This window comes from Callospermophilus lateralis, chromosome 3, assembly GCF_048772815.1.
Source record: "Callospermophilus lateralis isolate mCalLat2 chromosome 3, mCalLat2.hap1, whole genome shotgun sequence".
NCBI classification, from domain to species: Eukaryota; Metazoa; Chordata; class Mammalia; order Rodentia; family Sciuridae; genus Callospermophilus; species Callospermophilus lateralis.
This window is the reverse complement of record NC_135307.1, coordinates 97,534,577-97,556,625: the sequence shown is the minus strand read 5'-3', so window position 1 is coordinate 97,556,625 and position 22,049 is coordinate 97,534,577. Positions and strand designations below refer to the sequence as shown.

The following is a 22,049-nucleotide window of genomic DNA, read 5'->3' as shown; positions in this document are numbered from 1 at the left end:
ATTTAAAACTTGGAGAAAACAGCAAACTTTTAAGCTATGAAATTTGTCAGAAAGGAAAATAAAACCTCTGGATTCAATTCTAGCAACACACACACACACACACACACACACACACACACACTCACACACCATTTGCCTATAAATGGATGCATATGTCCTACTTCCTTTTTTTAAGTTTGTTTAAACTGTATTTCAGTTTTGAAACCTTTGATGTGAACAGCTTTGAACAATTCTGCATCAATTATGCTAATGAAAAGCTGCAACAACAGTTTAACCTGGTAGGTGACTTTTCTACCTTCTTAGAACTAGTTCTCAGCCCTGAGCCAGTAAGAGGCCTGCTCTTGCTTTCCTCCATCTTCAAATTTCCCAATTGTTAAGGGAGCCTCCTGCTGAGTCCCTGTGCCACCTTGTGGCCATATTTTGAAATCACACCCTCTTGTCTCATTTCATCCTTTTTGAGCCTCCAGCCAACTTTTGAGCTTTGGGTCATCACCTGCCCAGACCGTCTATGCAGCCAGGATTAACCATTTAGTTTCCTGAAGACTCCACTGTCTTGTGAGCCTCTGTATCTTTGCATCTGCCTTAACCCACCTGTTCCCGTCCTTTCCCCATTGCTTCATCTTCACTAGGAGAACTCAGGCTTTTTGAGATTTACTCTCCATGAGGGTCTTCTGTGCTGCCTTCTGTCTTTTGGGGGTTAGGAAACATTCTTCTGTGCTTGTTTCTATCACATGGAATTATCATTGTTTGCATGCATGTCTCTAAATACACGTGGGCACTCAGAGAGGCCAGGTCTTGTGTTCTTTGTCTCTTGGTTCAGTGCCTGCCTCAGTGCATCAGTACTAACAGTGGATGGCTGAGGAATATGGGAATGAGCTTCTGCAACCTGAATTTAAAGCAAGACATAGGTAGTACCTTCCTAATTACAAAATCAAATATGTCCTCTGGTGGAAAGAGAGACAAGAGATGGATTCCAATTTTTCCCACAGAGGGAAAATTCATTTATTCTAAAGCAAATTTGCCGAGTGCAGAGTATGTATGCCAGATGCTGAATTGAGTGCTGAGATACAAAGATGGATAAGACACTTAAGAACTGTTAGCTATGTGTTACTTATGGATATTTGGGCATTTTGATATTGCTACATGTATTAAATACAATTGTCATCTCTTTAAGTTCCCTGGATGCAGGAATTTTATTGAATTCATTCTTTGTATTTCCTAGCAGCACTTATACCTTGTTTCTAACCAGAGATCAATGAAATTAAACATTGCTGGATATCATTCTGTGTTGGCTCTACCACAAACTAGTATGGTACTTTTATGCCGGCTTCTTCATTTTGAGGTTTGGCTATTGAAGAGCCATCTGAAAAGCTAAAATGCTTTAGTCACTAGCATTGTCTTTTGGCTTCCAACTTAAACTTTGGCTTCATTTCCTTAGAAAGAAGTTTGATTCCTGTTCATAATAGAAAATGCATTTTAAAATCCTAACAGCTACTCCAAGGAACAGCTTATCACTGTTAGTACCCAGTATCCGGGCATTTCATTCTCCTACACAACCCCCCAGGAGAAGACAGCATGACACTGGGGACACCACAGGCTTTGGCTTACACCCCTCCTCTCCTCCGTCTTTGTGTCATCGTGCAGGCCCCCGCCCCCGCAGGGTGTTACCCTCACAGGTCACACGATGCTCTGCTGAGGACTCTCATCTCTGGGCTGTGCATCTGGCTGCTGCTGGGCTGCATCAGATGCTCCGAGGCCCAACAGGAACAAGTTCAGGAGTGAACTAGCTACCTTGCCTTTTTAGCCTGCTCACCCTCCCACCAGCCTTGCTACTTTTCATGGTTAAACCAACAGGGTTGACCTGGGTCCTGAGCCCACCATTCACCCTATCCCCTGTCCTCTTTCCTGCTCCTCAGCCCTCCCCTTCCCCTAGTCCTTGCTTTGCTTCCTCCAGGGTCTCAGCCACCAAATAACACTGGGCTGAGTCTTATTGTCTCTAGTCTTGCCCTCTTCAAAGCCACCCCAGGTGTCATCATGACCTTCCTGCTTTTTCCCTCATTGGCCCGAGGCCACAGGACCTGAATTCTCTAGGGAGGACATGAAGGCCTTGTGTGATCTGACTTGTACCATCCTCTGCCATCTCATCACCTCCCCGTCACTGTGGTGCTCTAAGCCTGTACAAGGTTCACCTCTCAACCACCTATTGAACCATCCTCACTGCAATTCTGCTGTTCTTGCTCCTCCCCTCAGCCAGCCACTTGCCAGCCAAAACTTCTTTTGTCCTCCAGGCGGAGCCTGAGCCCTGTCCCCTGGGAAGCCTCTTTGATACCCTCATGGCCCCAACAAGTGGTCCACACAGTTCTCTAAGTTGTGGGCTTCTCACAATGGCTGTGCAGCAAGCATCCTCAGATGGCTGCCCCTGCCAGTCTGCTGCAGGCCCAAGAGGTTGAATCTGCTGGGAGCAGGGAGGGCCTCCAGGACCACACTGAGTACCACGCTGAGAGGATGGTGGTCACACTAGGAGGTGGGGACCCACTAAGACCAGGTGAGACAATGACAGTTATACCCACATTAGAAACTCAGGACATTGGTCCTAGGAAAGGGGGGTTGCCAACAAAGATCTTTCTGTTTAAACTTTAATGTAGCCATCAACTCTTTATCTATTTTCCCAAATGCTTGTACCTTGCTCTTTGGGAGCATGCTCCAATATTCTACTTACCATATTAACTTTTGGGTACCCAGCATGTCTTTAAACTTGAACAAGAAGAATATATGAAGGAAGACATCCCTTGGACTCTGATAGATTTTTATGACAACCAGCCAGTTATTGACCTAATCGAAGCAAAGATGGGCATTTTGGAATTACTGGATGAAGAATGTTTGGTAAGTTTAAAAAAAAAATTTTTTTTAATGATCTTATCCTTTTTTTTCCCCCTTTATTTTTGAGCAATATTTGTAAAGTCTTATGTCTAACCTAATTGATGGGATATTAATTCTGGGACAGTAATGATAGCAGGACCCCAGGGGCCAGGTGGCCCTCCCTCCCTCAGCAAATGCATGCCACCCTTGGGCAGCAGACAGGACATCTTGGTGACATCCAGCAAGGAGGTGACCTCTGAGGCTGCACCCCAGTGCACCATGTGCCCAGAATAGGTCTGGAAACAGCAAATGACGCCCTGCTGTTGTTAATGACTCACAAGAAATGAGTTTTCTTTTCCTGGTTCTTGTGAGTCACCAGGAGGTGTAGCTGAAAAATCAACACCATATGATGTAGAGAAGAGGTCTCTAGGAGTTGTCCTGTTATTTTTACCCTGGGAGGAGCAGCTGTACAGTGGGTCAGTCCAGCAGTGTTCCACCAGAATAATCCCCAAGGAATGTTAATGTTTTTGCTATAAATGACATATTTTGATGCTTAAACATAGCTTTTTTCCCCCCAAAGATTTATTGTATTAAAAATAATGCTATTCCCTGACGACCTTAAAAGAGCATACTATAGGGATACTGCCACATCAATGATCATAGCAGCACAATTCATAATAGCTAGATTGTGGAACCAACCTAGATGCCCTTCAATAGATGAATGGATAAAAAAAATGTGGCATCTATACACAATGGAGTATTATGCAGCACTAAAAATGACAAAATCATGGAATTTGCAGGGAAATGGATGGCATTAGAGCAGATTATGCTAAGTGAAGCTAGCCAATCCTCAAAAAACAAAAGCCAAATGTCTTCTTTGATTTAAGGAGAGCAACTAAGATCTGAACAGGGGGAAAGAGCATGAGAAAAAGATTAATATTAAACTGAGATGAATGAAGGGAGGGAAAGGGAGAGGGAAGGGAAATTGCATGGAAACGGAAGGAAAACCACATCGTTATACGAAATCACATATATGAGGTTGTGAGGGGAAAGGGGGGGGAGGGAGAGAATGGAACAACAACAGACGAGGTAGAGAGGGAAGATGGGAGGGGAGAGGAGGGGGGATAGTAGGGGATAGGAAAGATAGCAGAATACAACAGTCACTAATATGGTATTATGTAAACATTGTGAATGTATAACTGATGTGATTCTGCAATTTGTATTTGGGGTAAAAATGGAAAAGCATAACTCACATGAATCAAATGTATGAAAGATAAAAAAAATAAAAATAAAAAAAAATAAATAAAAAAAAAAATAATGCTGATGGGGCTGGAGTTGTGGCTCAGTGGTAGAGCGCTCGCATAGCACATGCAAGGCCCTAGGTTCAATTCTCAGCACCACATAAAATAAATAAATAAACCAAATAAAGATTAAAATAATAATAATAATAATAATAATAATTATATTGAAAACTTTTGGTGATTTCTCCTTAGAATTCTCCATTCCAAGATTCTTCTCACAAATTGTCCTTTCCAATGCCACCTGTGCCTCAACCCTTATAGTATGTAGAATTAAAGGGCAGGCATTAGGGCCAAGTGTTCTGGAATGATCCACAAAGCACAGGGTGCCAAGGCCAAAGAAGCTGCTAGGAAATATTTATATCTGTTCTACACAGGTATTTCCTAGGTGAATCATAAACACCCAATGCAGAAGTCACTTAGACACAGTGAGGTTTTAAAGTCACAGAGTTTGGGCTGAATGTAACTGATAGTTTCAAAATCACCAGCATCAAGAGCAAGTTTTACAAGGAGCTCAGTTTGAGGAGGTAAGATCTTAATTCAAGGTGGTCGTTACTTAGGTAAGAAAACCCATTATTCTGAGGCAGACCTGGAGAGGACACAGGCAGGTGCCAGTTCTGTCCCACTGTGCCAAAAAGGAAGCCATGCTCCTGTCATGGGACCCATTGTGTTTTTCCTGAACTCTGAGACTTCTTTTGGAAGAATCACAAAATATTACCCATTTTTATTTCTGCACAAGTTGCAGAAATTTTTTTAAAAATGATTACACAGCCATTTCTATTTAGTTTGAAAAGTTCTGTTCTTCTAAAAGGACATTGGTATACCCATTTAAATCTCACTACATACCACAAATTATACACAATTATTAGTCAACAATAATTTTAGAAACTACCCTAAAGGTTATTAAGATCAAAGATAGATTAATGTCTACAGGGTTCTTGTTGTTTTAATGAGAGAGGGAGGAGATGGATGTGGTGGTGCACACCTGTAATTCCAGTGACTTGGGAGGCTGAGACAGGAGGATCACAAGTTCAAGGACCAGCCTCAGCAACTTAGCAAGACCCTAAGCAACTTAGTGAGACCCTATGTCAAAATAAAAAGGGCTGGGCTGGGGCTCAGTGGAAGACTACTCCTGAGTTCAATCTCAGTATCAACAAACAAACAAACAAGAAGGGAGGGCCTCCACCTACATCAGTGCTTTCCTCACCTCCATCATCTTTCATCTCCCACTTTCTTACTTGCTGTTTGATTTGCTTTTCTTTTCCAGTTACCACATGGAACTGATGAAAATTGGCTTCAAAAGCTGTATAATAATTTTGTCAACAAGAACTCCTTATTTGAAAAACCCAGAATGTCAAGCGCATCCTTTATCATCCAGCACTTTGCCGATAAGGTACGGTGAGGTCTTGCGTATTCTCTACCCAGGAACTGTGCGGCTTCCCAAAGGAATGGGCTGCAGCTTTTCTGGAGGGGTTCAAATCCCATGTAGCATGTAGCTTTGATGAAGGATACCTGCACAAATGTGTCTAGGTAATGATGCTTAATTTGTTTTTATTACAAAGTATGTCAAGTCTCAACTGGACTGCTTTAAAGACAAATGTGTCATTAATGGATTTTATTTCTGATTTTTAGAATTTTTATTTTTGACATTTGGTAAATCCATTAACCTTTTCCAATTTGTTTTCTCTATAAGTTTGCGATAATCAAGCAGAATAATTGTTTTCAGTGATGAAAGCTATTTCTTTTTGTGTGTGTGGTTTTCCTTTTTTATTAAACCAGAATATCTTCATTATAGTGACAACATAGGGTAACTCAAGGTGATCAGTTTTCAATTTCATCTTTGTTTTCTATACAGCTCCTTTTTATTTTACTTTTTACTAAGCAGATATTACTTTTGTAAGGAGAAAAATAATTTTAAAAATCTCTTCATAGAAAGCTTAGAAAATAGAAGGCAAAAAAGAAAACTTGTCATAAGTGCCTGCCCTAAATGCACATTCTTGTTTGTTTTCCTTCCTTGGGGGAACTCCTGCTCTCTGTCCATTTCCTGCTGGCTGTTACTGGGGGCTGGATGAGGGGACAATGACCTAGAAAGGGGTAACACCTTTGTGGGTCAGAGGAGTACTGTTAAATATGATGTAATGCTTAGAGTCTTTTAGATGGGTCCCTGAAAAGATGCCTATAAAATAAATGATGGTATGCCAAACTGTCATTCATAATGTCAGGGATCTAGTTTTGTGGGGAAAAGGAAAAGAAGAAACAATTAAAATCCATAAAAATCACATGAGATTTAGTTCAAGGGTCTATCTTTATTCATAGTTTTTATACATATCCTTCTCTCATCTACTACTTCCAAGAAGTACTCCTTTAAAAGAACTAGCAGCATTTTGGACTATGTGGAGGAAAAAAAAAAGAAAGAAAGAAAGAAACATACACACTATAGGTTAGATTAGATTCTGGGTCTAATCAGCCGAAGGAATAAAATCCTTCTGAGAACAAAGTAGATGGGTTTAGATGCAGCAGCTTGCTCCGCAATCCCTCAATCCCAGAAGTCCTGGCAAAGGCACCCAGCTGCCTGGACCACTGGGTCTGCAAATGGTCTCCCTCAACCCACAAAGCTCTCTATTGGGTAGACCTCCGTCCATTTATACTAGTGGCTCTCACCATCATTCAGGAAGAATTTGTGCAACAACCCATGCACTTCATTCTCAGGGCAGTGTTTACAAACAGCCAGTGCTCCTGGTTCCTAATCCACCAGCAAGGACTCTTCCTCACCTTGGGGCTACCAGGCAGGGTCCATACCCAGGAGACACTGCTCCAGACCTCAGCACCCCCAAAGGCCTGTCTGCTCAGAGTCAACTCTTAAAAAATTTGTTTTTGCAGTGCTGGGGTTCAGACTCAGGGCCTTTCACATGCTAGGCATAATGCTCTACCACTGAGCCACATCTGCAGCTTTATAATTAATTTCTGGTGTATTTTTAATTTATTATAAATATTTATGTATTTTTAATTTTATATATATATATATATCAATCATATGAAATCTTACAATCCAGAGGCAGAAACTATGAGGTTTTGAATGTTTAGACAGCCACCCTGGATTTGCTTGAGGGATTTGAGAAGCCTTACTAACCAGAAAGTACATGGAGGGTTTTTTTTTTTTTTTTAAGCCAAATTTAAGTATTGCAAGCATTTACCCTCTCGCAGCCTGACAATGAGAGCTTAGTGAGCACTCAGCTCAGTGGGTAGTGGGTAGTTTTTGTTTCCTTTCTTGCATATCGATGCTCATTTACGAAAACAGCATTGGACCCAATGGTCACCACTCAGTTTTTTCCTCCTGCTGGTGGCTTCCCAAGCAAAGGCAGCCCTAAGCTTGGTTTTCTTGTATGAACTGCACAATGCTACAGGAAAGGAGTGGTCACCTGTGGCCAGAGGGCACCCACAGGTGAGTACAGTGTGGTCAGTGTCCGCAGGAGCACCTGGCTCTGTATATCAGAAGACCCATCCCCCACTTCCTAAACTGACCTGTAAAGGGATTGCTGTGATAAACAGGAACCTCCTTGTTAAATTGCCTTTATAAGCCTCTTTCTTAAGATTTTTTTTTTTTAAAAGAGAGGATTTGGGTATAGCCCAGCAGGAGGGCTTGGGGTGTAGCTCTGTGAAAGAGTGTATGCTTAGTATGTATGAGCCCCGGCTTCAATCCCCAGCACCACAAAGACAGAAACAAAAAGGAAAGAGCGGGTGGGTGGAGAAAGAGAGAAAAGGAAAGAAATGACAACTGTACTTACATCCTGTCTCTTTGAAAATAATCAATCCCTGTCTCTGCATAGGTAGAGTATAAATGTGAAGGTTTCCTCGAGAAGAACAGAGACACTGTCTATGACATGCTGGTTGAAACCCTGAGAGCAAGCAAGGTTTGTGGAGTCCTAAGGGGTAATGAATATAATTCATTATATAATTGATATGGATCTAGATATATATCAGGAAAGAGACGGGGGTGGGGGAACGTACACATGTTGTCTAGGCTATAGCAAGTTGTGGCTGGCTCGTAGATACAATAACCTTTTTTTTTTTCAGAACCCAGAGGCGCTTAACCACTGAGCCACATCCTCAGCCCTTTTTAAATATTGTATTTAGAAACAGGGTCTTGCTGAGTTGCTGAGGGACTTGCTAAGTTGCTGAGGCTAGCTTTGAACTTGCAATCCTCCTGCCTCAGCCTCTGAAGCCACTGGGATTACTGGCATGGTCACCATGCCTGGCCAAAAATAACTGTTTTTTAAATTGGGAGTAAAACATCCTTCTAGCAGCTGAAAGCATTGTAAATCAATTATATGCAAATCAGAAACTAAATGTGCAGATGCCAGAGAGGAAGATAGCTAACCCAATCAGGGAAGCACAATTCACCTTTAATTCAGACATTCACGCATTTCAATAGCACTTGCCCTGTGTCCAGTGCTGTTCTAATTTCTGAGGATACAGCCAGCAGGTTCCTGCCCTGGTGGAACCATGTCCCTCTAGATGGATGTGTAAACAAGCAGGTTGGTAGTATTAAGAGACAACGAAAAATGCCAAGGGAGACTGCTCAGGAAGGACATGCTGCTTGGCATGTGTAGAATCCTCAAGTCCACACTTTCTATGATGAATAGTTTCACCAAAAGAATGGCTTGTGGCTTCTTCTCTTTTACTTTAAATATTTCTTTATGAAATTTTGAGAATATTTCATGCATTAGGCTTCATTCCTGTGGTAATTTGGTTATGATATTTGTTTTCCCTCCTTTAAAAGATCTGAGCACATTATTGATATTCAAATTTCTTGGCAGTTTCCCCAAAGAGCCCAGGAACTTGCACAGGTGATTATAAATAGATGCCAGGCCATGACAACTGAATTTATTAAAATTGGCTTATGACAGAGCAATCAATATTGAAACAAACTGCATTTTTTGTGGGGAAAAAATAGTGGATTTCATTTACCAGTGATTTACTCAGCCCCAAGCTGAGTCGCTGAGAGGTCCAGTCTAGAAGATGAAGGCAAATGTTGGTGAAACAGAAATGGGTGTGTTTACTGAGCACACAGTGGGAGCTTCCTATTCATTCATTCCTGAGGGCATACAAGAATACCTTAGGCAGAGTTAGCCTTGAAGGACACCGTAAATGTCTGGTTTAGAAGAATGAAATAGGGACTGGTGGAGTGGCTCAGGGGCAGAGCTTGTGCTTGGCATGCTTGAGGCCCAGCACCAAAACAAAAACAAAATATGAGGTTCACTCAGAGACAAGAGGGACATTCAAGGGAATAACTGATACAAGGAAGAAAGTAACAATTGCCTTAAAATAGGTACAAATAGAAGATGAAGATAGAGATTAACTCATGTTGGGCATCAGGGAGTGTTATAAGAAAGCACAGCTGGAAAACATTTTGATAGAGCCTCAACTGCTGGGTAGGGGTTGGATTTGCAGGGATGAGAAGGTGGGGAAGGAAGGAGGAGATTCCAGGTGAGCCAGGGCACCAGGTGGAATAGAAGTGTCTCGCTTTTCTGACCCTTGGAATGATATCCAGATATAGACATTATACTTGTCCTCTATGTCCCCTGTCCTGAGAAAGAAGCCATGGGGCACCCTTAGTGAGTATGACCCTGAGCGGGATTGAGCTCTGGCTGCAGATAGTGGCTGAGGTTGTTACTGTACTACCCACCACTTTAGATGGCTATTGTAACTTCTTGGTTTGCACCAGTGAGGACTGTGGGCAGACACTTTTGGATGTTGAAATCCTCTCTTTTACTTCCAGTTTCATCTCTGTGCCAACTTTTTTCAAGAAAATCCCATTCCTTCTTCCCCTTTCGGCTCAATGATCACAGTTAAGTCTGCTAAGCAAGTCATCAAGCCAAATAGCAAGCACTTCCGGACCACAGTTGGAAGCAAGGTACAAGAAGATGCTAAGGGCGAGGGGGTCACCTGGGAGCAATCATAGGACCCACACCACAGACTTGGCTATAGACCATGGGCCTCTTCAAATCCAGTACACACACAAATGCAAAAAGTTCATTGCCATCATACTCCAGATGCCAAGGCAGCATACACCCGAGCAAGCTGCACCCCCCTACATGGCAGCATGCTGTACCACTTCTCTGCTCTCTGGGAGGACTGGACAGAGCGTGGGTCATGCTAACAACCAAAGTCATGGTCTGAAACCTTCCATAATAGATGTGTTAGCTTTGCATACTGATCAACTTACCAAGACTGGACTTCATTTTACTTTGATCTAAACATTAAATTATTTCAGAATAATGTTTAATCTCTGGCCCTGTTTCCTAGTTCCGCAGCTCTCTCTACTTGCTCATGGAGACCCTCAATGCCACAACACCTCACTATGTTCGATGCATCAAGCCAAATGATGAGAAATTGCCCTTTGAGTAAGTATTTTTACACCTCAGAGAACAAAAATACTGGGAAAGCAGTTTCTTTCATGATATGGAGAAGTTGTTGATAATTATGTAAACTTTACTTTGTTTCTGGAATTTTTTTTTCTTTTTCTGGGCTGAGCATGACTTTAATTTGCTTTTAAAAATATGAACACATTTAATATATTTCTAAAAATGAGTAAGGCAATAGAAAAGAAACACATTAATGACTATTCACATAACATTTTAAAAATTCCAAACTGTTTTATTATTTAGTGTACTATAAATCACAATTAATTTCAAATATTGGCACTGATATTATGTGCATAATTAGTTTTAATCTTTACTACTTTAACACAGTTGAGGTACAAGGAAAGACTTCTAAGTGCTAACTGACTATATTAATACTCTTGAGAGGTGAATTATTGTAATGCATATGATTTTGTTTCCAAAAAGCTCTCAGACAGCTCTCTTTTGGTACTTAATAATCCAATACCAAAACAGATAGAAGTGGTTTAACAAGTACTCACCCAAAATGAAAATTAGTATCCACCAAGAAATGATATGATTTTTAAAGAAACATAACTTCTCAAGTTACAATACTGGAACAAATGGTTTTCAAAGGTTAAATTCACTCAAGTATACAAAACCAAATTCCTACTTCTATTAAATAGAATAGAATAGTTGTAACTGGAATTTGCCGCAGTCTGGCTGGGCACAATTCAGGAGTCACTTGTCAAAAGAAACTAACTTTATTTTTAGAACCACACACGCCAAACAAAACAGCTCCTCAGGAAAAACCCTCAGAGCCCAACTGCCACCACCGGCTTCCCACAAGCCACTCCCCCAACCACCAGCCTCTCCACCTCCCACAATCCTCCTGCTCTTGAGGTCAATTGGCTGGGTCGCATGGGCGGAGCCAAAAAAGTCCCCCAATGAGCAGCTCCGTGGCCTGAAAGGGCAGGGAAACAGCCCAATGAGCATCACCGCAGAGGAGCCAATCAGCTAGATGTTGCTGGGGCCGCTGTGAGCCAATCATCAGCTGGCAGTCTGAAAGTTTGCTGGGGCCCCTTCGGCTGTGACTCTCAACAGAATTCAGTAACCTGTTAGATAATAATTGCAGAAGCCCAAATCATAGTGCTTTGTGGACAGAGGGGGGCTTCGAGGTTGAGATGAACCCCTTCATTTTATAGATGAGATACTAGGAGACTTCCAGAGAAGTTGTAGTTTATCCAGATGCCATTCATAGTGACGTATGTTAGTCTCAGTTTGATCCTTTGTCTCATAAGGATCCTCTAAGTGTCCATCTAAGTCTTCCTACTGTAATTCTGAGAGACAAAATTTAAAATTAAAAAAAAAGAAAGTTATATGGTAGGATACACCAACCTATAAATGGATGGACAAGAAAAGGTCTGTCTTTAAAGCCTGTGCTAAGTATTTCCTTGTTAAAATTACTCTTTAATGTTCTTACAGAGATTTTTTTTTTAAAACGGAAAAGGGAAGTTTTATTTTTTTTAAATTTTAATTTGTTATATATGACAACAGAATGCATTATAATTCATATTACACATAGAGAGCACAATTTTTCATATCTCTGCCTGCGTGTGCCTTTCCCCCCACATAATTGCCAAACACTTATTGTTGTTTGTATTCATGATAGCTGCCATTCTGACTGGAGTGGGATGAAATCTTAAGAGTAGTTTTGATTTGTATTTCTATAATTGCTAGAGATGATGAACATTTTGTCATATATTTGTTAATTGACTGTATATCTTCTTCTGAGAAGTGTCTGTTCAGTTCCTTGATTGGGTTATTTGTCTTTTTGGTGTTAAGATTTTTGAGTTCTTTATATATTCTAGAGATTAGCGCTCTATCTGATGTGCGTGTGTTAAGAATTTTTTCCCAATTAGTAGGTTCTCTATTCACCTCACTGATTGTTTCTTTTGCTGAGAAGAAGCTTTTTAGTTTGAATCCATCACACTTATTGATTCTTGATATTAATTTTTGCACTATAGGAGTCTTATTAAGGAAGTTGGGGCCTAGTCCAACATAATGGAGATTTGGGCCTACTTTTTCTTTATTAGACACAGTGTCTCTGGTTTAATTCCTAGGTCCTTGATCCACTTTGAGTTGAGTTTTGGGCATGGTGAGAGATAGAAGTTTAGTTTCATTTTGTTGCATATGGATTTTAAATTTTCCCAGCACCATTTGTTAAAGAGGCTATCTTTTCTCCAATGTACATTTTTGTCACCTTTGTCAAATATAAGATAACTATAATTATGTGTGTTAGTCTCTGTGTCTTCTATTCTGTACCATTGGTCTACAAGTCTATTTTGGTGCCAATACCATGCTGTTTTGTTACTATGGCTCTGTAGTAGTTTAAGGTCTGATATAGTGATGCCACCTGCTTCACTCTTCTTGCTAAGGATTGCTTTAGCTATTCTGGGTCTCTTATTTTTCCAGATGAATTTCATGACTGCCTTTTCTGTTTCTATGAGGAATGTCATTGGGATTTTGATTGGAAAAAGAAACAATTGAAAAAACTGACAAAACTAAAAGTTGGTTCTTTGAAAAACTAAATAAAATAAACAGACTCAGCCATGCTAATGAAAAGAAGGAAAACGAGAACTCAAATTACTGACATACATGATGAAAAAGAAAATATCACAACAGACAATACAGAAATACAGAAGATAATTAGAAATTAGTTTGAAAAAAACTTGTACTCCAATAAAATAGAAAATATCGAAGGCAAAAAAAAAAAAAGAAAAGAAAATATCGAAGGCATCGACAGATTTCTAGGGTCATATGATTTGCCCAAATTGAATCAGAATGATATACACAATTTAAACAGATCAATTTCAAGCGACAAAATAGAAGAAGACACCATAAGAAGCCTACCAGCCAAGAAAAGCCCAGAACTGGACGGATACACAGCCGAATTCTACAAGAACTTTAAAAAAGGACTAATACCAATACTCCCCAATTTATTTCAGGAAATAGAAAAAGAGGGAGCACTTCCAAACTCATTCTATGAGGCCAATATCACCCGGATTGTAAAAGCAGGCAAAGAAAAGAAAGGAAGGAAGGAAGGAAGGAAGGAAGGAAGGAAGGAAGGAAGGAAGCTTACTTCAGACCAATATCTCTAATGAACATAGATGTAAAAATTCTCAGTAAAATTCTGGCAAATCAAATACAAAAACACACCAAAAAGATAGTACACCATGCTCAAGCGGGGTTCATTAGAGGGATGCAAGCTTGGTTCAACATATGGAAATCAATAAATGTAATTCATCACATCAATAGACTTAAAGATAAGAACAATATGATCATCTCAATAGATGCAGAAAAAGCATTCAACAAAATTCAACATCCCTTCATGTTCAAAACACTAGAAAAACTAGGGAAAACAGGAGCATATCTCAACATTGTAAAAGCTAGCTATGCTAATCCCCAGGCAACAACATTCTAACTGGAGAAAAATCGAAAGCATTCCCTCTAAAAACTAGAACAAGAAAGGGATGCCCTCTTTCACCACTTCTATTTAACATAGTTCTTGAAACATTAGCCAGAGCAGTTAGACAGATGAAAGAAATTAAAGGGATATAGACAGAAAAGAAGAACTCAAATTATCACTATGATTCTATACCTAGAAGACCCAAAAAATTCCACCAGAAAACTTCTAGAACTAGTAAATGAATTCAGCAAAGTAGCAGGATATAAAAATCAACACCCATAAATCAAAGGCATTTCTGTATATCAGTGACAAATCCTCTGAAAGGGAAATGAGGAAAACTACCCCATTTACAATAAACCAAAATAAAATAAAATACTTGGGAATCAACTTAATGAAACAGGTGAGAGACCTCTACAACGAAAACTACAAAACGCTAAAGAAAAAAAGAAGACCTTAGAAGATGGAAAGATCTCCGTTGTTCTTGGATAGGCAGAATTAATATTGTCAAAGTGACCATACTACCAAAAGCACTATACAGATTTAATGCAATTCCCAATCAAAATCCCAATGACATTGCTCATAGAAACAGAAAACGCTGTCATGAAATTCATCTTAAAAAATAAGAGACCCAGGAGAGCTAAAGCCATCCTTAGCAAGAAGGGTGAAGCAGGTGGCATCACTATACCAGAACTTAAACTATACTACAGAGCAATCATAACAAAAATAGCAGGGTGTTTCTGGTTTTATTAATGACTCAAAACAATGCCTCCCTTTTCATATGTTAGCACAACCCCTCTAGCTTAGCTACCTGTTCTCCAGAGTTGAGCAAAGGGATGACAGTCTTCAACTAAAGGTAGGCAGCCCAGAAGTCCAGGACCTTTGCTTGGCTGTCAGAAGACAAGTGTTTGTAGAAGAAAGGCTGTGAAGGGTGAAAGATACATTCTCACACATGACACAAGACATCAGTCTTGCTCCCAGGGCTCCAGCAGGAACCCCAAGGGCTAAAAGAGTGCCTAGAGAAGCCAGGCATGATGGCTCATGCCTGTAATTGCAGCAGCTCGGGAGGCTGAGGTAGGAGGATTACAAGTTCCAAACCAGCCTCAGAAACTTAGGCCCTATTTAACTTAGCAAGACCCTGTCTAAAAAAAGAAAAAAAAATTAAAAGGTCTGGGGATGCAGCTCAGTGGTTAAACACCCCTGGGTTCAATCCCCAGTGCCAAAAAAGAAAAAAGGCCAGAGTGGGGGGGTGGGGTGGGGGGGTACTTAGAGATACCTAGAGGGCTAGAGAGGGTATGCTGGAGGGCCACCTGTGGGTGTTTTGTAAAGGACTTTCCTTCATTAAATGGGTACTAAAACCAGTCCAGTTCACACATTTCTTTCCACCTGGTTGTTATTCAAAGTTCAAACCGAAGGCCTCCTGGCCCCACAGACCTGTCATCTCCTCCACAATCAGTGCTCTGTCCTCACCTCACCACCACAGCCCTCTGGCTGGGTCACACAGGGGCTGTCTGCCTGTCATGGGGACAACAGGCCTAAACACTATCTGGTACTTGCAGTCCCTACAGCTCTGCTATAGCTGCTGTGGATGTGCCATCAGTTACAACACTTGACACATTACAAAATCTGCTTCTTCAAGGTTTGACTCCAAAAGAATCGTGCAGCAGCTGCGAGCCTGTGGTGTTTTGGAGACAATTCGCATCAGTGCGCAGAGCTATCCTTCCAGGTATGTGGTCAGCCCTCTGGGGAGGGAGCATGAGCGTGTGCTGAGAACCAAGGGTATGCTGCCGTGTGGTTTGTTCCACACTCTGGCTCCTGCAAGGTGCACCCAAGATTCGTCCCACTGTCCTGTGGGAAGGCCAGAGAAGGTGTGGGACAGAAGCCACTACAGTGTCGCAGTCTAGCTGGGCACAAAATAACCGAGCTGCCACACAGCCTTGTAGGTTCAAAACAGGAACTCCTTTATTCTCCGCACTCCCCCGAAAACGGCCTTCCCCAGGGACACACCACCCACCAACCGGAAATCCCTCCTCCAAAAAATCCCTCCTCCGGCACTTCCCCAACCAATGGGAACTCTCTGGGAATCCCCTGAGAACTCCAGGCCCAGGCAGACAGCAGGGGTCTAATATGCAATTGAATACACAGCTTAACATAACCATTATCATCTCAATGGCTTGTTGGCATCACCTCTCAACCACTCTGTTCTGGCAAAAATGCCACGCGCGTCATTCCGACTCAGCTATGGCTCTCAGCACTATAGCACCCCAGTGCTCCCACTTAGCTGCTGGCCATGCTCCTTGCTTGCTGCCTCTCCAGTGTACTGGGAACACAAGCTGAAGGGGAGGAAGAGGGCAGTAGTGGGGCTGGAGTCAACAGAAACAGTTCAAGAGCAGCACATGTGCTGGGGTGGTCTTGGTGGCATCCCATGGAGGGGACCCATGGTCAGAATTGCTGGAGCAGAATCCACTGCCCCACTCCTATGGCAAGCTGGGTGGCAGGCCAGGCAGCAGGGTGCGCAGACACCAAGAGCTTTCTCTCTGGATGCCTGGCTTGGATTCCCCTTTGACTTTGCAGGTGGACGTACATCGAGTTCTACAGTCGCTATGGCGTCCTCATGACCCCGCAGGAGCTCGCCGTCAGTGATAAGAAGCAGGTGTGCAAGGTGGTTTTGCACAGGCTCATCCAGGTCAGCCTTCCTCACCTTCTGGAACCACGGGCTCTTCCCAAACAGCATGTCTCTCAAATGTATCTCTTCATCATTGCCTGTGAGCCTCAGGGCTGTAACTGTCAGGGACACCCAAGAAAAAAGGGAATGTGTCCTGAGCAAGACCAGAGCGGACTCGCTCACTGGGCAAGAGCTCCAGACAGCAGGCTTCTTTGGGATGCCGAATTCGAACATTGGCTTCTCCCAGTGTCCCTCTATCCTGCTTTGCTCTCCCACAATCTAATCCAATCCTCCATGAACCTGGCTCGTAGGATATGGGCAGCTGAGATCACCAAGACAAGTGGGCGCCAGACCTGACACTTAGGGTAGATTTAGATTATTGCTGAAATGGTGAATTAGGATGGGAAAGAGATAGGGAAGTTATGATGGCCAGCAAAGGGGGTGGTGAAGGGAACCCAAAATCAAGACAGAAAACCAGACTTCTCCAGGTTCTCCTACGCTTGTAGGGAAACCACATGAGGGAGGCTGACATTCCCAGCAGCCCAGTTGAGAATCACTGAGAGCGCACACATCCCCTCCTGCCTTCCAATGGACACCCTCCCCTAAACCCTATTTGTTCTACAAAGGAGCTTTAACAGAAACTTTTAGTATAAGTTTCTAGATCGTGATTAGAATTTTTCTGCTTTATGTCAAAGTCACAATGTTAGCCAGGCAAAGTGGTGCATGCCTGTAATCCCAGCAACTCAGGAGGTTCAGGCAGGAGGATCACAAGTTTGAAGCAAACCTCAGCAACTTAGCGAGGCCCTGTCTCAAAATAAAAAATAAAAAAGAACTGGCTATGTAATTCAGTGGTAATGTTCCCCCGGGTTCAATCCCCAGTACCAAAAAGAAAAAAAGGAAAAAAAAAAAGAACAATATTTTTGGAATTTTGAGCCTCTAAAATGTCTTTTCCAAATCATGTCAGATCTGAAAGATTTCATTTCTGATTATAACATTTTTTTTTCTTCTAGGATTCTAATCAGTACCAGTTTGGTAAAACCAAAATTTTCTTCAGAGCAGGTCAAGTGGCTTACTTAGAGAAACTCCGATTGGATAAACTGAGGCAGGGTTGTATTGTGATACAAAAGCATGTCCGTGGCTGGCTTCAGAGGAAAAAATTCCTCCGAGAGAGGCAAGCTGCCCTGACCATCCAGCAGTACTTCCGGGGCCAGCAAACCGTGAGGTATGTTGGAATCGAGGGCATTGTCAAATGGCAGGGCTTTCTTTGCTGGTCACCTCCAGGGGGAGGCACTGTAGAGGACATGGGACTTTTCTTCTGCCCCTGGGGTATAGATGTGTAAGTGCAAGTCTCATTTAAAGTCTGGGACCCTGGAGATAAGAAGGGTGATTCTCTCAGGGACAGGTAGTGCTGACTGCCTGGTGTCCTGTGGGCAGAGCTGACCACCCTGAGGGGAGGAAACCCTGATCAGGGTGTAACTGAAGGACGTAGAGCTCCCACTGATTCCAGGCAGAGGCATAGGGTCCCTTCCCATGGGAACTGAAAATGCCCAAGACCAGTAGGACCCTAGTGAAGGCCCTGGATAAAGATAAATATCCCCGGATTACCTGCCTGCAAGAGTGGGGGTACACAGAAGGGACCAATGGCAAGATGCTGGGAGGGAGGAGTGGCAGCCCCATGGGGAGTTCACCAACCATGCCAATCCTACCCCTCCTTCAGGGGCCCAAGAGCCCAGAAGAACTGTGACCCACTGCAGGATCATCCTGTGACATTCCCTGCTCTGTTGTACCTGTTGGAGAGCGTGGGGCCAGTCAGCCTTCCCTGACGACTTGTGTGTTTCTGAATGACTGTCCTCCCTCTCTCCTTGAGGAGCTGGGAGCTGAGAAGGTGGGGTTTATGAGTCAAGCTGCATCTTTGAGTCTGACTTCTTCCTGAGCTTGAGGCCTGTGGTAGTCAGTTTCCACCACTATAACAAAAAACTGAAGTAGTCAACTTATAAAGAGAAAAGGTTTATTTTGGCTCACACCTTTAGAGGTTGCAGTCCATGGTCAGTTGGCTCTGTTGTTTTAGGTCTGTGGTAAGGCAGCATGTTATGGCAGAAGCAGGTGGCAGAGCAAAACTCTCACCTCATGCCAGAAAGCAAAAGAGAGGAAGTAACCAGAGTTCCACAATTCCCTTTGAGGTGACCTAAAGACCCAAAGGCCTCCCACCCCTCCCAATAGCACCAAGCCTGGGACCAAGCCTCTAATACCTGGGCCTTTGGAGGACATTCCAGATGCAAACTAAGGCAAGGCCCAACCTCCAGCAGTATTTGGGCTTCTCTGCAGGTGGGGACACCATGCACAACCAAGCTTTCCTGCCTGCCTATGCTTCTGGGTCCAGTTAATAACAATAGTCTCCAGGGCAAGAAACCATAGAGTTATCTTCTACTCCAAACCCATACTCCCCTTCTGATAATTCTGTCCGCTTGCCTTTGGGACCTGCCCTATTCATCTCTCCAGCTCCTCCCCTGGATTAGGCCTTCATGGCTGCTTACTTTACACTTATCAGCTCAGCGTTCCACCTACCACATTTCCCTCATCTTCCTTAAGTAGGGTCTGTCTGGACTGCTGTTCTACTCTGTCTTTAGTGCCTCCAGTGGTCCCCCATTTCCTGCAGAACACATTCCATCTTTTACATGGTGTTTGAAACCCTCTGTTCATTTACTTTTATGTTAGTCAGCTTTCTGTCAATGTGACAAAATACCTGAGAAAATCAACTCAGTAAATGAAAAAGGTTACTTTAGCTCACACTTTCACGGGTTTCAATCTAGGGTCACTAGGCCTTGTTGCTTTGGGTCTATGGCAGCAAAGTACATCATGGCTAGAGCTCATGGCAGCCAAAAACTGAAGAGACAGGAAGGGGTAAGTGACTCAATATCCCCTTCAAGGCACACCCGCAACTACCTCACTCCTTTCCATTAGGCCTCATCTCCTGGAGGGTCTACTACCTCCCAACTGTGACACAGGCTAAGAATGAAATCTTCAACACATGGGCCTTTGGGGACTATTCCAGATCCAAACTATGGCAACCTCCATGTGGAGACCTTAGTTGTGCATTCATAAGAACAAAAGCTCCGTGAGAACAGGAGCCACATTTATCCATCCCTCTTGTGTCCAGGACCTAGCACAATGGCTGTCACATAGAAGTCACAGCTTAATGAATATATTTTTTAAATAACAAATGGTCCCATCTACTTTTCTAATCTCATTGAATACTAATTAATTTTCTCTATGTAAAATCCTATACTCTAGCAAGTCCAGCAAATTCCTTTTTCCTGAATGTTTTAGATACTGCAGGGCCTCTGTGCCCTTACTTATGCTAATGCCTTAGCCTGAAATGCCTTCCCCAACCTTCACTGTTGACAGAAATCCTGCTTTCCTTCAACAGCAGCTCATCTGCCATCTCTCCCCAAATAGAATTAGTCTTTTTCCCTATTCTCTCACTTACAGATCTGTGTAGAAGTTATTTTATTTTCCCTCTTTCCTAGCCATTTATAAGTCTGTCAGCTCCATGAGACTGTAAGTTTTGAAGGAAAGAATTTTTTTTGTACCTACAGTCCTTTACTTGGGACTTGACAAAATTTTTCTGTAAAGTGTCAGATAGTGACCATTTGACTCCTTAGAGGTTTATAGCCTCTGTTGCAGCTATTGAGCTCTGCCATCATAGCAAGAATGCAGCTGTATTAGTTCATTTTCTGTTGCAATAACAAAAAGTCTGAGTCTGAGTTCTTTATAAAGGAAATAAGTTAATTTAGCTCACAGTTTTAGAGGATGGGGCAGCCCTACTGGTTTGGCCTCTGAGAAGGGCCACCTTGGCTGTATCACAACATGGAAGAGAAACAGGAAAGCACAGAGGTCACTGCATTAGGTGGCTGTTCTTTATAAAAACCTGTTCTCATGACAGCTGACTCACTCCATCAGCATGGCTCCCTTCTAAGGACAGCATCCCCAATAACCCAATTCCTTCCAGCAGGGTCCACTTCTTGAAATATACACCACCTCTCACATCACACTGAGAACCAAGCTTCTAGAATGTGAACTCTCACCCACATCTAAACCATAGTAGCTGCCATAGGCAATATTTAAACAATAGGCATGGCTATGTTCCCGTAAGGCTGGACAGTAACGGATGGCTGCAGATTTGGACCATTGCTTGCTAACTCCTGATCTATACAGCCTCCAGCCTGATCTCTCTGATGAATCCGTGCATGAGCAAGTGCAAGGCTGTCGCACCATCTCAGTGTCACTGTCTCTGTGGGGACATGCATGGAGGTAGATCAGCTGGCTTGAATAATCAGCACATGAAAGGCCTCCTGTGGTCCCTGAAATGTGTGCCTGAAATGACCCATAGCCAGATCAGGGTGGAAAGGAAAGGTAGCCAGGACAGGCCTCAAGTTCATATTATGATAAACCACTTAAAGCCTTCAGCCGTAGAGATGAGAGACATTTGGACAGTCCCTACTGAAAACTGCTCAAGCTTGCAGTTGGGTAGTGGGATCTGGGCACTGTGGACAACAGAATGACCCCACATTCTTTCAACTAAGGAAAGCTATCACTGCCTTGGCCTTGAAAGAAGCCTGGGCAGCCATCATCATTCAGAAGCACTGCCGTGGATACCTGGTCCGCAATCTATACCAGCTGATCCGCGTGGCCACCATCACCATCCAGGCCTACACCCGAGGATTCCTGGCCCGGAGGAGGTATCGAAAGGTACAGCGCTTCCTGGGAGGTGGGTTTTCCAGGACTCATGCTGGTTTTTACCACCAGTGGTGAGGGAGTTTTTCTGCATGAAGACCTTCCTGGGTGTGAGAGCATCTATTCACACCCATCTGCCACAACTGGGATTTGCTGGTTGTTTGAGAAGTCCAGGTAGATGGGCTCTGTGGGTTGATGGCAAGAAACTCATATTTTGCACGGCAGGAATGTGGGAATGCTTTGGTAGTTTCATCTTCCAGCATGGGAAGAGTCAGCGAGAGAAGCAGTGGAGATCCAGCTTACATTTTACAAAATCTTGCTTTAAAGATGCTGGAGGAACACAAGGCCGTGATCCTTCAGAAATATGCCCGGGCATGGCTGGCCAGGCGCAGATTCCAGAATATCCGACGATTTGTGCTCAACATTCAGCTGACTTACAGGGTCCAGCGTTTGCAGAAAAAGCTAGAGGATCAGGTAGGTGTTCATAATACCTAGTTCCATATATACTTCTCACATAGATTTATCTTGTTCTGGATCAGATCCTTTTCTTTGTTATTAAGGTGTGTGCCCATATTAGGAAGTTCAAACAGGTTCCAAGGACTTCCTGGGCTAGGTTGCAGGAGTACACTCTAAAGGTTGCTTCACAT

General features: G+C 42.9%; 1 protein-coding gene across 1 annotated transcript in view; it reads left to right on the top strand.

The window, feature by feature from the left end:
• Positions 1-22,049, top strand: part of Myo5c (myosin VC) — a 94,251-nt gene that overhangs the window by 34,000 nt on the left and 38,202 nt on the right. Inside the window, exons 11-21 of the mRNA XM_076848581.2 lie at positions 197-278; positions 2,743-2,883; positions 5,425-5,550; positions 7,985-8,068; positions 9,937-10,071; positions 10,464-10,561; positions 15,643-15,729; positions 16,578-16,689; positions 17,679-17,890; positions 21,252-21,417; positions 21,730-21,876. Coding sequence (XP_076704696.2) covers positions 197-278; positions 2,743-2,883; positions 5,425-5,550; positions 7,985-8,068; positions 9,937-10,071; positions 10,464-10,561; positions 15,643-15,729; positions 16,578-16,689; positions 17,679-17,890; positions 21,252-21,417; positions 21,730-21,876 — 1,390 coding nt within the window. The remainder of the gene's footprint in view (positions 1-196; positions 279-2,742; positions 2,884-5,424; positions 5,551-7,984; positions 8,069-9,936; positions 10,072-10,463; positions 10,562-15,642; positions 15,730-16,577; positions 16,690-17,678; positions 17,891-21,251; positions 21,418-21,729; positions 21,877-22,049) is intronic.